The sequence below is a fragment of the Lutra lutra genome, chromosome 15, assembly GCF_902655055.1.
Source record: "Lutra lutra chromosome 15, mLutLut1.2, whole genome shotgun sequence".
Lineage (NCBI taxonomy): Eukaryota > Metazoa > Chordata > Mammalia > Carnivora > Mustelidae > Lutra > Lutra lutra.
In genome coordinates this window covers 20572913-20586099 of record NC_062292.1, presented here as the reverse complement: position 1 = coordinate 20586099, position 13187 = coordinate 20572913, and the positions used below count along the sequence as shown (strand labels likewise).

Below are 13187 nucleotides of genomic sequence, written 5' to 3'. Positions count from 1 at the left end.
TCTGTGTATCTAAAAGAGAAATATATAAAGATTTCTTATAATGTAGGCATTTAATTTTGGTGGGTTTTAGATACCACGTTTTTATCATTGACTTAAGGGAAACATTTTGTATGTGTCACTTTTTAGAGTCTTACTGTATTAACTTTTAGCATTTCATTCTAATGCTATTTCTCTTTGACTTGACAGAACTTTATTTTCATAATTTTCTTCTCCTAGGTATTAAATAAAACTAAAGAATTTGAAGATGCGGTGAGAAAAGTTTTAAGAGATGTTAATTTAGATAATGATGTAGTTGTATCAGTCTTTGAAACAAACATCAGAGTTCTTGGGTAAGTATGTAAGACACTAAAGCTATAATTTTAATAACAGAAAAGCCAAGGTCTACTGTATATTTCTTGATGGTAATAAAGCAAGATATTTCTAATGTTTAAAAGATAGAAGTTGGGGTATTATGAAACAGGCTCTGGGATGACTGCATTATATTAGGCACAGACATCTGCAGACATTGGAAATAGTTGCAGACTCTTCCCCTCCCCCCATGTTAAAAAAGGATTAAAGGTTGAACATTTGCATATCAGCAATAGCTCAGGTTTTTCACTAGTTTCCGTAGTTTGCTAATCTTAGCCAGCACCCCTTCAGGCCAAATGAAATTAAATGTATAATACTACCACTCAACTCAACAGTTTGAAATGTTTTTAGAACATTTAAAAATATTGAATTACAGGATTTATTAATTCAAGTTTCAGCATTATTAAATTTTTATATTTAATGGTTAGTTTTATGTTGTAACACATTTCCTTTTGACAGGTAAAGTGAGTCTCTCCGTTTAGGAAATATTTATGTAGCTTTTTACAGAGTTTGTTAGTCTTTTTCAGTTTAGGAAGTATTTATGTAGCTTTTCACAGAGTTTGTTAATCTATTATATTTAATACAGAATTGGGGAGGGTTTTTTAGTGCTATAAGAGTTAAAGGTTACATGATGATATCATTAAGTTAATTTTTAAAGTTGGTAGAATCAAAAGTTGTCAAGTCTTTTGTTTTTAAGGGTCTTCTTTATTTTAAGAAATTTTAAGGTATTTGAGAATGCCAAATACTTCACAGCAGATAGAACATTTAAAACTTTTTTGTATTGTCTGTGTTTTGTCATAAAATGAGTGGCCAGAGTTAGGTGTAAAAAAGATGATATTCTGAGGTCTTTCCTTATGTGTGCTAAATTGTCGATAACAAGATACCCACATCTTTTTAGGTGGCGACTTATAAGTATCTGTAAGAAGTGGATAATGTTTCATCTCTGTGCTTGTAGGGGTCTTTTGGGTGGACACTCATTGGCAATCATGCTGAAAGAAAAAGGGGAGTACATGCAGTGGTACAATGATGAACTTCTCCAAATGGCCAAGCAATTGGGTTACAAACTTTTACCAGCTTTCAATACTACCAGTGGCCTTCCTTATCCAAGAGTAAGTAATTCTGAAAAATATGGCAGCCTTTATATTCTTCCTTTGTGGTCTTAAAAAAATGAATTTTTGTAATTGGAGCCATTCTTCATCACGTGCTTAAGGCTGAAGAAAAATACTTCATAGCTATATAAAACATTTATATTGACATTTCAGTTTTGCATTTGAGTGATATGAGAGTTTAGATTCGTTTAAGGCTTTTATGTGTCACTGTGTAATAGATTAGATTATGCTGCAGAAGGAAGAAACAGATTGCAGACTAGAATTTGGGCACAGAATTACTTGTGCGGAAGATACATTTGAAACAGTGAGAGTGGGTGTTGGCTCTCCAGAAGAGAGGATATGGAGAGAACATAGGACAGAGGGGAATGAGGAGGGGTGCCTGCGTGGCTCAGTGGGTTAAACCCTAAGCCTTCGGCTCAGGTCATTATCCTAGGGTCCTGGGATAGAGCCCCGCATCAGGCTCTCTGCTCAGCAGGGAGCCTGCTTCCTTTCCCCTCTCTCTGCCTGCCTCTCTGCCTACTTGTGATCTCTGTCTGTCAAATAAATAAAATCTTTAAAAAAAAAATTAAATTAAAAAAAAGAAGGGAATGAGGAAGTAGAGCAATGGAAAGGAGGGGGTTCAGAGACTCTGGAGGAACCACACAGTGGTAGCCTTGTTTTGATGAAATTTAGGTACTTAAGAAAACACCTAAGACAAAAGGAGGTGTTTTAGAAAACAATTGGAGAATTAGATGCAAACAGACCCTTAAAGGATGTAATGTGAGAGAATAAAGGGGAGGGAAGGGTTCAAAGTAGGTGAAAACACAGGAATCATTCATTTTGAGATTTTTTTTTTTTAAAGATTTTATTTATTTATTTGACAGAGATCACAAGTAGGCAGAGAGGCAGGCAGAGTGAGAGGGGGAAAGCAGGCTCGCCGCTGAGCAGAGCCCAACGCGGGGCTCGATCCCAGGACCCCAAGATCACGACCTGAGCTGAAGGCAGAGGTTTAACACGCTGAGCCACCCAGGCGCCCCAAATAGGGAATGTGTTTTAAGGCTTTGGGTACTTATTGCCCAGTTGTTCTGCAGAAGGGTTCCACTTTTATAGTTACTCAGTGTTTTATAAAAGTGTATGTGTCATTGTACTGTTGCCAACAGTGTGTATTGTTATTATTTTCCCAATTGGATGAGAAAAAATGCAGTCTTGTTTTAATTGGAATTTCTTTGCTTTTTGGTGTGGTTAAACTTGTTTGTTGATCTTTTTATTTTCTTAGCATATTAAAATTAAAAACAAAGTTATTTCAAATAACCCAGGTGTTTTTTTAATTGAATTTACTTTTTTTTTTTTTTTTAAGATTTTTAAAATTTATTTATTTGACAGACAGAGATCACAAGTAGGCAGAGAGGCAGGCACAGAGAGAGGAGGAAGCAAGCTCCCCGCCCAGCAGAGAGTCTGATGCGGGGCTCGATCCCAGGACCCTGGGATCATTACCTGAGCTGAAGGCAGAGTCTTTAACCCACTGAGCCACCCAGGCGCCCCTTGAATTTACTTTTTTTTTTTTTAAATCTTTTTTTTATTTTTTAAGATTTTATTTATTTATTTGACAGAGAGATCACAAGTAGGCAGAGAGGCAGGCAGAGAGAGAGGTGAAAGCAGGCCCCCTGCTGAGCAGAGAGCCCGATGCGGGGCTCGATTCCAGGACCCTGGGATCATGACCCGAGCCGAAGTCAGAGGCTTTAACCCACTGAGCCACCCAGGCGCCTCCCCCTTGAATTTACTTTTAGTAAATACTTTTAGTTTTTGTTATAATTGGAGGTGCCACATTTGGGGGAATCTAGCATTTCTTCACTTTTGTCATAACACGAGAAATAGAAGAGGAATTAAAACAATAGCTACTAAGAGTATTAGAGTAAAATAAAGAAAATGTATTGTTTTCTTATTCTCTGAAGTGTCAAGAAAATTATAAAAAATGCCTTTTAGAAGAGGACTGCTGATAGAAACTGTCTTCCTTGCCTTCTTCAGACTTATGAGCTTTTACTCATGAAAATGTGTACAGTGTTTCTTAGGTATGCATACATAATTAAGAGTATAGCATTATTGCTTTTAACTCAAGAATTTGCTGGACAGAAATTATATTTTAGTGGTTAATGGTCATTTGTTACATCTACCTATAAACCCTAGAGGCAGTCCACACTTTGTGATGCCATTTCCTCAAAATTAATTAAAAGCATTTTGCCAGTTTTTCATTTAAGACCTCATTTCTAGGGGCACCTGGGTGGCTCAGTGGGTTAAAGCCTCTGCCTTTGGCTCAGGTCATGATCCCAGGGTCCTGGGATCAAGCCCCACATCCGGCTCTCTGCTAGGCAGGGAGCCTGATTCCCTTCCTCTCTCTCTGCCTCTCTCTCTGCCTACTTGTGATCTCTCTCTCTCTCTGTCAAATAAATAAATAAATAAAAATTTAAAAAAAAAACACCTCATTTCTAAGGTCAGGTAGATGATTATATCCATAAAACATAGGGTTAATGGCAGTTCCATTTTGATTTTGTACATACTTTAGGGGTCTTTAAGGTATAGCAAACATATAACCTAGATAAATTTAGTGTAGGTAATTTAAACTTCTACCTTTCAATAAAAAAAATGGTGCTCGCTTCGGCAGCACATATACTAAAATCAATTAAAAAAATGTTCCTTTCAAGGACTACTTTGTGATTCCCAGGAACATAGGACGAGGAGGGAGAAAGCAGCTTCCAAATTTCCTTCTAAGTAAAAAACCTTTATTATACTTTTAACCCTTTTTGTCTGAAGCCTTTCAAGTAAAAGGCAATAACCTCCTTGTTTCTAACTCGTACATGACCAAACAGATGCCCCTACCAGTGCCCTCTCTACACTGGTCTTCTGAGATCCAGTCAGGAGGACTGCAGTTTATCTCAACAGCCTCTAGAGCAAAACTCAACGAGAGCATTAACATAAGCAAAAAACATAAGCACTCAACCCTTTTTCCTTGTCTTATAAAAACCGTGGTGCCCTCTGGAGGTTTTGCATTTGGAAGTTGTTTAATAACGCGGATCTTCAGCATAGGAGATGGAAATGATATGCTACTATACATAGTTATATTAAGAAATAAACCTTTTATATCATTAGTACTGACCATCTTGGGACAGTAATGACTATAATGCAGTATACAACCATCTTAAATATTTTTGATGTACAGAACTTCAGTGTGTCAAAGTATTTCCTTTTTTTTTGTTAAGAGATACTAAAAAGGGAATCTAAATGTTTTCTGTCTTGCCTTTGCTTTCTTATGACCACTTCCCTGGACTTTGCCATTGTTAGCTCTCAGCTACTCCCAATCCAGTGATACTTTATCAAATATCTGTGATATTTCTTCTGAGTTTTAGATCTTAGCATTTGTTGTTCCATTTGTTCGGCATTTGTATGCCTCACGTGACATTTTGGAAAGTGAGGTAAACGGCCAGTGCAACAATCCACTCCTCATGTCTCACCTACATTTCACTTTTGTTATTTGTCCGTTGGTGGTGAGTGGGTATTATCCCTGTCTCCTCGATTCCTAGAGTGTCGTTTGGACGCTGTTAAGGTAATAGGCTTACCCAGCAGTTATTTCTGCAGATAAGTTGAAATATGAATTTATTTTAACTTCTCCTTACAGAGTCTGAATAATAACTGATCTGGAAACATTTGTATTTGATGTTTTTGTTTATTGTTATATGAAATCCTTGGTGTATGCTTGCTCTTTTTTATATTTATTTAGACGGCAGAAAACCATTCGAGTTTTAATCAGTTTCTGGTCAGTTTGTTTCTGGTTAATCTAGGTTTATAATGTAATTTGGCTGTCTTTGAATTATTAAGAAAATACTCCTTCGAAAAAATTTTCTTTGTGTTGCTTGATAGCCTGTCAGCAAGGCAATATACTCTACATTTTAAAACTTTTAAAAGCTGTAAACAAAATTTTAATCTCCTTTTGAATACATACCATAACTTAATCAGTTTTTTTTTTTGTTTTTTTTTTTTGCTGTGAAGAATAATATAGTACTGGTTTTTCATAAATTCTCAAATTAATTTCTTTTAGAGCTAGTCTAGTTTCATACTGTTCAGAGAATGAAATTGTTATAGAACTAGGTATTTTTGGGGCGCCTGGGTGGCTCAGTGGGTTAAGCCGCTGCCTTCGGCTCAGGTCATGATCCCAGGTCCTGGGTTCAAGCCCCGCATCGGGCTTTCTGCTCAGCGGGGAGCCTGCTTCCTCCTCTCTCTCTGCCTGCCTCTCTGCCTACTTGTGATTTCTCTCTGTCAAATAAATAAATAAAATCTTTAAAAAAAAAAAAAAGAACTAGGTATTTTCCCTATGTAACTCTTTTTTTTTTTAAGATTTTATTTATTTATTTGACAGAGATCACAAGTAGGCAGAGAGGCAGGCAGAGAGAGAGAGAAGAGGAAGCAGTCTCCCTGCTGAGCAGAGAGCCCGATGCGGGGCTTGATCCCAGGACACTGGATCATGACCCGAGCCGAAGACAGAGGCTTTAACCCACTGAGCCACCCAGGCGCCCCCACTATGTAATTCTTATATGGGTACTGAATTTTGGTCCCATTAAGGAAGGAAATCAATGAAAACTTTCTTACCCCATGAATATTATATATGTAGAATATTCTTCTCTAGATGTTAAATTGGAAAGTCACAAAGATCATCAAATTTCAGTGTTGAGATATTTTATGATGATTTGATGAAGAATCTTGATTGAAAAGTAATCTCTTATCCAGAAGCCATTTTCTGTTCATAGTTGCTAATGATAATCTTCTGGTTTTATTTAGATTAATTTAAAGTTTGGTATCAGAAAACCAGAAGCTCGGACTGGAACTGAGACAGATACCTGTACAGCTTGTGCAGGTACCTTGATCCTTGAGTTTGCAGCTTTAAGTCGATTCACAGGAGCAACAATATTTGAGGTTTGCTTTTCATAGTCTTTGATCTCTTGGGTATTGGGTGTAACTAACTTTTTATCTTTTTTTCATTGTTCAAGTATGAGGATTATTAGTTGGAGGATTGCTATCATTTTAGTGCACTTTTGTTTAGATTCCATTATACTGTTTTTGTCAAAAACCTAGAAATCATTGTGAGGTAGATATATATTAATACAACTGCATTTTTCACAAACTATAAATGTTTAGGTTTATTCTTAGGAGATTTCTAGTCATATTATATGAATTTGATATCACAGATGTCTTACATGAAAAACTGTTTTATTTGTTATACTTCTAGATGATCTGTTGCATTTCTGAGAACCTCACTGAAACAGTGTAAATTTTTGCACTTGTCTTGATAGTCATATCTGTAAGTTTGTTTACCCCCAAGGTTAATGTTATTTTTTATCCAAAAGACTTAATATTCCCCAAGTAATTTGTTATAGACTAGCTATGTCTCACACTTTAATTTTATCTATATGTTTAAGCATGTTATTGTGTGGAGTAGTATCACAAAACATCCTCTTTTTAAAAATATCACGGGAAATTTTTTAAAAATTCAGCAAATGGCATACATAAAGCAAGCAAAACTAGGGAATATATATTAGCATTAGAGACATTGGATCTGAGTGTAAGTAAAACAAGTCAAGTGGTCTTTGTGTATCTGTATGTTCAGAGTGTCAAGGACAGATTTATCACGTTTGGTTTGATTTTATTCTGTACTTTGCTGATGTATTTTCCTTTCATTGAAAAGTATAGTCACTTTTGCACAGTCTCATTTGAATTACAAACTCTGAGATACTGATGCATTTATAGGTTAGGAAAGTGAGACTCAAAGAGTATAAGATGCACAGCTATGAATGAATGAGTAGAATTGAAATTAGAATCCAAGCCTTTCTAAATTCAAAGCCCATACTCTTTCCACTGGTCTATTTTGTACTTATGAATAAATCTATTTGGAAATTATGATGTTTTAAACTTCATGAATATACAGTAATTTATTTTAAGAGAAACAACATGATGCAGTTGACAGCATCGATCGAATACAGGGTTGGCAAACAACAGCCGCGGGGCCATAGCCAATGCCTATTTTTGTGAATAAAGTTTTATTGAAACACATCCATGCTTATTTATTTATTTGTATCTATGACTGCATCTGTGCTAAAGTGACAAGAGTTGAGTAATTGTGACAGTGACTATATGGATTCATAATGCCTGAAAATACTATCTGGCAAAATGACTTTTGGTCTAACATATAAAGAGCTCTGAATTCTCATATCGTTCTGTAATTCATTAAACTTTAGTTAAGTCTTTGATTTCACTGGGCCTGTTTTCTTAGCTGTAAGATAGGAACAGGGAAATATAATCTTTATGAAACTTTCTGGCTCTGAAATTAATAGTATTTAATTAAAGCCATTATCTGCTTTGTTTAAAAAAATCAGCATAAATAAATTGACTTAAGAGCAAAGACTATTTTATACTCTGTTCTTAAATCTGCAAAGTAGCAAATTGGTTTAATGATTTTTTTTTCTTTTGTAGAAGTGCTTCTCTGTAGAAGTACTTCTCCAATGCTAAGTAGATTCATGTTCCGAAATTAAGTTTAACTTAGAAACTCTGCTGTACATGTCTTACGCTTTTATGTTTTATAACCACTTTTTATCCAGAGCTAAGAATTTGATCAGAAACTATTTTAATTTAGTGGCCAATGGATAAAAATAAGTGAAAAAGAGAAATGGTGTCATAAGGTTATGTTTGGTATTGTCAAATGAATACTAGTGAATTTATTTACTCTTCACTAACAAACTTGTACGCTGTGTAAAAAGTGGGTTCTTGACATGCCTGTTTGTGTTTCAGAGATGACATACCAACTTTGGAATTCTCTAAGTAAGAGTCTGTGAGGAGATTTTCACTTTGTATTTAAGTGATAGAAATTATTTTGAGAAGTGCATTTAATTATGGCCGCAATTAATATAATTTTCTAATACATGTATATGAATGTGAACTTGTACTACTAATATAGACAAACATGAAGGTCTCAAACTGAGATCACTGCCACTAAATAGTATTTTTAGACTCATTCTTTTTAACTAGGCTTGATTGGCTGAAAAAGAGCCAAGATTTGACTTGTAAAGAAATTTAATGTATATTATAAATGATTATCATAGGAATTTTATGTAATCCTTAAAATATTCTATGAGTCTTTGACTTTTGTTTCTTTGTTTCCTGTTTGCCAGAGACATGCAGTTCTTCTAGTATCCTTTTTTCTTTTTTTTAATTATAGGAATACGCAAGAAAAGCTCTTGATTTTCTCTGGGAAAAAAGACAACGAAGTAGTAATTTAGTGGGTGTGACTATAAATATTCATACTGGAGATTGGGTAAGAAAAGGTATGTAAGTTGCGCGCTTTCTTTTTTTTTTCATGTAAATTGGGCTTTTTAAATCAAGCCTTCACATCCCCTGAATGGGGAAGAAATGATTTTCATTTGTTAAAATAATCTTTGGGACAGTATAAAGCATTGTTTTTCACCGGATTACTGGAATTTTAATTTAACCTGATTTTCTTCTTTGGGACCCAAAAATAGCACATTTATTCTAGATGGACTTACTGTTTTATTTCATACCTTAATTGATATAGCATTATAGATGTGATATGGATGAAACACTAAAACTAGTTTTCTTGAGAACTAAAGAATCAGAATACCTCAGTTGTCTCACATTAAGTAAAAATCTATATTTAATAATGTTATCACTAGATGTTATTGAAATGAATTGGAATCATGAGAAAAATGTTACATGAACAGGATATAGAATTATATAAAGAATATAATTTTATCTTTATAAGACACCCTTTTAGAGCATAGGTGAATGGAAATATACTAGAATATTTATTCTTAGTAAGACTATCTTATTTATTATCTATTTAGTATTATGTAAGGTTTTTTTCAAATTTTATGTAGATGGTTCTTGAAACTAATCAGAATTCTGGTTTCAGAATTCTACCATTTCTTTTCTGTTTTTTTTTTTTTTTTTTAAAGATTTTATTTATTTATTTGTTAGAGAGAGAGAGGGAGCAAGCATGAGCACAGGCAGACAGAGTGGCAGGCAGAGGCAGAGGGAGAAGCAGGCTCCCCGCTGAGCAAGGAGACCGATGTGGGACTCGATCCCAGGACGCTGGGATCATGACCTGAGCCGAAGGCAGCCGCCCAACCAACTGAGCCACCCAGGAGTCCCTCTTTTCTGTTTTTTAATCTGCTTGGAACTCAGGTACAAATTAATTAGTCAGAATTAATTTTAAATTAATCCTAATCCTTGTCCTAATCCTAAGCCTAATCAGTGATGATGACACACTCATCATTGGTCTATGCATGGCCCATTTTACTTAATCCTTTTTTTTTTTTTTTTAGTTTTTATTTGACAGACAGATCACAGGTAGGCAGAGAGGCAGGCAGAGAGAGAGGGGGAGAAGCAGGCTCCCCGCTGAGCAGAGAGCTCAATGCAGGGCTCAATCCCAGGACCCTAAGATCATGACCTGTGCTGAAAGCAGAGGCTTAACCCACTGAGCTGCCCAGGCACCCCTACTTAATCATTTCCGCCCAGGTGCCCCATTTAATCATTTTTAATAATGTAATAAGGACCCGCAAGTGGACCATTACTTGATGACAACACTTGTGCATATGATCCTTGACTCCACTTCTGCAGTCCTATACCTCTGCCTTCTTTAACTGAAATAGCATTCTTATCTTCTACTGATCATTTGCTTTTAATAAAGTTTTATTGCATCAGTATGTATTCTTAAAAAGTATATTTTTTGTTTTGTTTTAAACCTTATAAAATCATATCACATCATGCATTTGAGACTTTTTTCACATAATATATTGCTAAGATTCATGTATTCATGCATGAAGGTGTAGTTGGTTTTTTTTTTTTTTTTGACTGCTATATAATATTTTATTGGATGAATCAATCACAATCTGGGCATTTAGATTGTTTCCTGGATTTTACTCTAATGAAAAGTAGTGCCATGAATATTTGTATATTTCTCCACAAGAGTTTTTCTTGGTTATGTATGGAAGAGTAGAATTTTTCTATAGGTTTCCCGTTTTTTATTGATGTTCTTGTATTTTTTCCATTTTCTGTTCAGTTGTACTTAAAAAAAAAAATACTGTTGCTACCTATATGATACTGATTTATATGATAACTATCCATTAAAATTTATGGACATTTTCTTTTTGGCCTATAACATGGCCAGGTTTTTTTGTTTTTTTGTTTTGTTTTGTTTTGTTTTTCCTTTCCTCAGATCGAGAGAGAGAGAGAGAGAGAGAAAGGTTACATGAATGGGGTAGGGGGAGGGGCAAAGGGAGGGGAAAAGGGAGAGTGAGACTCTGGCAGACTTCCATGCTCATTGCGGGACCTAGTGCAGGGGCCGATCTCAGGACGTGACCTGAGCTAAAACCAGAGTTGGATGTGCCTAACCAACTGAGCTACCCAGGTGCCCCAAACATGGCTGGTTTTTATGAACATTTTGCATGTACTTTAAAAAGTGTGTATTTTCTCATTCTTGGGTATAGATTTCTGTATATGTCAATTTGCTGATTTTCTGTTTTCTGTTAATACCAAGAATTAAGAAAGGTAGATAAAATTTCTGACAGTGGTAGTGGACTTATTAATATCTCCTGTAGTTTTGTTTTGCTTTGTATATATTTTTGGGTGCATTAGTCTGTTTTATTAGGTGCATTCATTTAAAATACCTCTCTCTTCTTAGTTGAGAGAATTATTTTTGTGTCTTTTGTTTTAAACATACAAATGATTTAAAGTATTTCTTCATCATGTAGTGATCATCTCTAATAATGTTGTCTTACAGTCTATTTAATCTGATAATAATACAGCTACATCAGCTTTATTTTGCTTAATTGCCTGATAAATTTTCTATCCTTTTACTTTCAGTCTTTGCAGGTGCCCATGCTCTGAGTGTAACTCTCACGAAATTTACAGATTGTTTTAAAAAGCCAATTTGTCAGTCTTTGTCTTTTAATTGGTGATTTCAGTCCATTTACATTTACTTCTATTTTTACTTCTATTTTTTTACGTATTTCTATTTACTTCTATTTTTAATATATTTGGACTTATACTATCTTAATTGTAATTTCAGAGTGTTCCACCTTTCCTGTTTTCTCTTTAATCCTTTTGTTATTAAATGAAACCTATATTTACCTCCTAGTAAGACATGAACTTTAGCATCTTCTCCTACCTCTTGTCACCCCAACCTCCACCCCTCGTTTTGTTAATATTATGTAGTTATTTAGTTCTTATTCACTGTGAATATGTTCTTTTTCCTTTTTGGTCTTAGCGCAGCCCTCTTTTCCTTTCTTTAAAGGTAACAAACCAAACTGTCAAGGTATTTGGTCACTTGTACCTTGTGTATTTATTGCTAACAACATCTGGTAGATTTGTCTCCCTTCTTACTTATTTATCCCTGTTTTCAGTAGCTTTTAATAGTTTCTGAGGCCTTTTATGCCTAACAACTTTATTATGCTTTCATATTTGAGTGTTCATTTGAATAATATAATTTTCTATTTAATTTCTTTTCCTTCAAGTCTTTGAAAATACAATTCTGTTGTCTTCATACATCATATTAAAAAATGAGAAATATTCTGATTTTTATGCCCTTATGTGTGTGATCTAGTCTTCCTCTTTGGAAGACTAGGAATATTAAAAGCAAAGAGAAATTTCTAAAAATGTCTCTGTAATTTTAGGTATAGACTTTTCTTTAGCTCTCCTTTTGATATTCTGTGGGTCCTTTCTCCTTAAAATCTTTGTTTTGAATTGCTGAAAACTGGTCTTATTTTTAAAAAATTTTTTAAAAATATTTTATTTATTTATTTGACAGAGATGACAAGCAGGCAGAGAGGCAAGCAGAGAGAGAGGGGGAAAGCAGGCTCCTTGCTGAGGAGAGAGCCCCCAAGGAGGCAGAGAGGCAGGCAGAGAGAGAGAGAGGAGGAAGCAGGCTCCATGCTGAGCAGAGAGCCCAATGTGGGGCTTGATCCCAGGACCCTGGGATCATGACCTGAGCTGAAGACAGAGGCTTTAACCCACTGAGCCACCCAGGCGCCCCGGGTCTTATTTTTTTTTTTTAATTTTATTTTTTATAAACATATAATATATTTTTATCCCCAGGGGTACAGGTCTATGAATCGCCAGGTTTACACACTTCACAGCACTCACCATAGCACATACCCTCCCCAATGTCCATAATCCCACTTCCCCCCCTCCCAACACCCCCCCCAGCAACCTCAGTTTGTTTTGTGAGATGAAGAGTCACATATGGTTTGTATCCCTCCCAATCCCATCTTGTTTCATTTACTCTTCTCCTACCCCCTTAACCCCCCATGTTGCATCTCCTCTCCCTCATATCAGGGAGATCATATGATAGTTGTCTTTCTCCAACTGACTTATTTCGCTAAGCATGATACCCTCTAGTTCCATCCACGTCGTCGCAAATGGCAAGATTTCATTTCTTTTGATGGCTGCATAGTATTCCGTTGTGTATATATACCACATCTTCTTTATCCATTTGTCTGTTGATGGACATCTAGGTTCTTTCCATAGTTTGGCTATTGTAGACATTGCTGCTATAAACATTCGGGTGCACGTGCCCCTTCAGATTACTACGTTTGTATCTTTAGGGTAAATACCCAGCAGTGCAATTGCTGGGTCATAGGGTAGTTCTATTTTCAACATTTTGAGGAACCTCCATGCTGTTTTCCAAAGTGGTTG

General features: G+C 35.5%; 1 protein-coding gene across 2 annotated transcripts in view; it reads left to right on the top strand.

Annotated features, from left to right (window-relative positions):
- Positions 1 to 13187, top strand: part of EDEM3 (ER degradation enhancing alpha-mannosidase like protein 3) — a 76143-nt gene that overhangs the window by 25510 nt on the left and 37446 nt on the right. For both annotated transcript variants that reach the window (XM_047704724.1, XM_047704723.1), the window contains exons 5-8: positions 217 to 329; positions 1304 to 1457; positions 6264 to 6398; positions 8695 to 8800. In XM_047704724.1, the coding sequence (XP_047560680.1) occupies positions 217 to 329; positions 1304 to 1457; positions 6264 to 6398; positions 8695 to 8800 (508 nt within the window). The remainder of the gene's footprint in view (positions 1 to 216; positions 330 to 1303; positions 1458 to 6263; positions 6399 to 8694; positions 8801 to 13187) is intronic.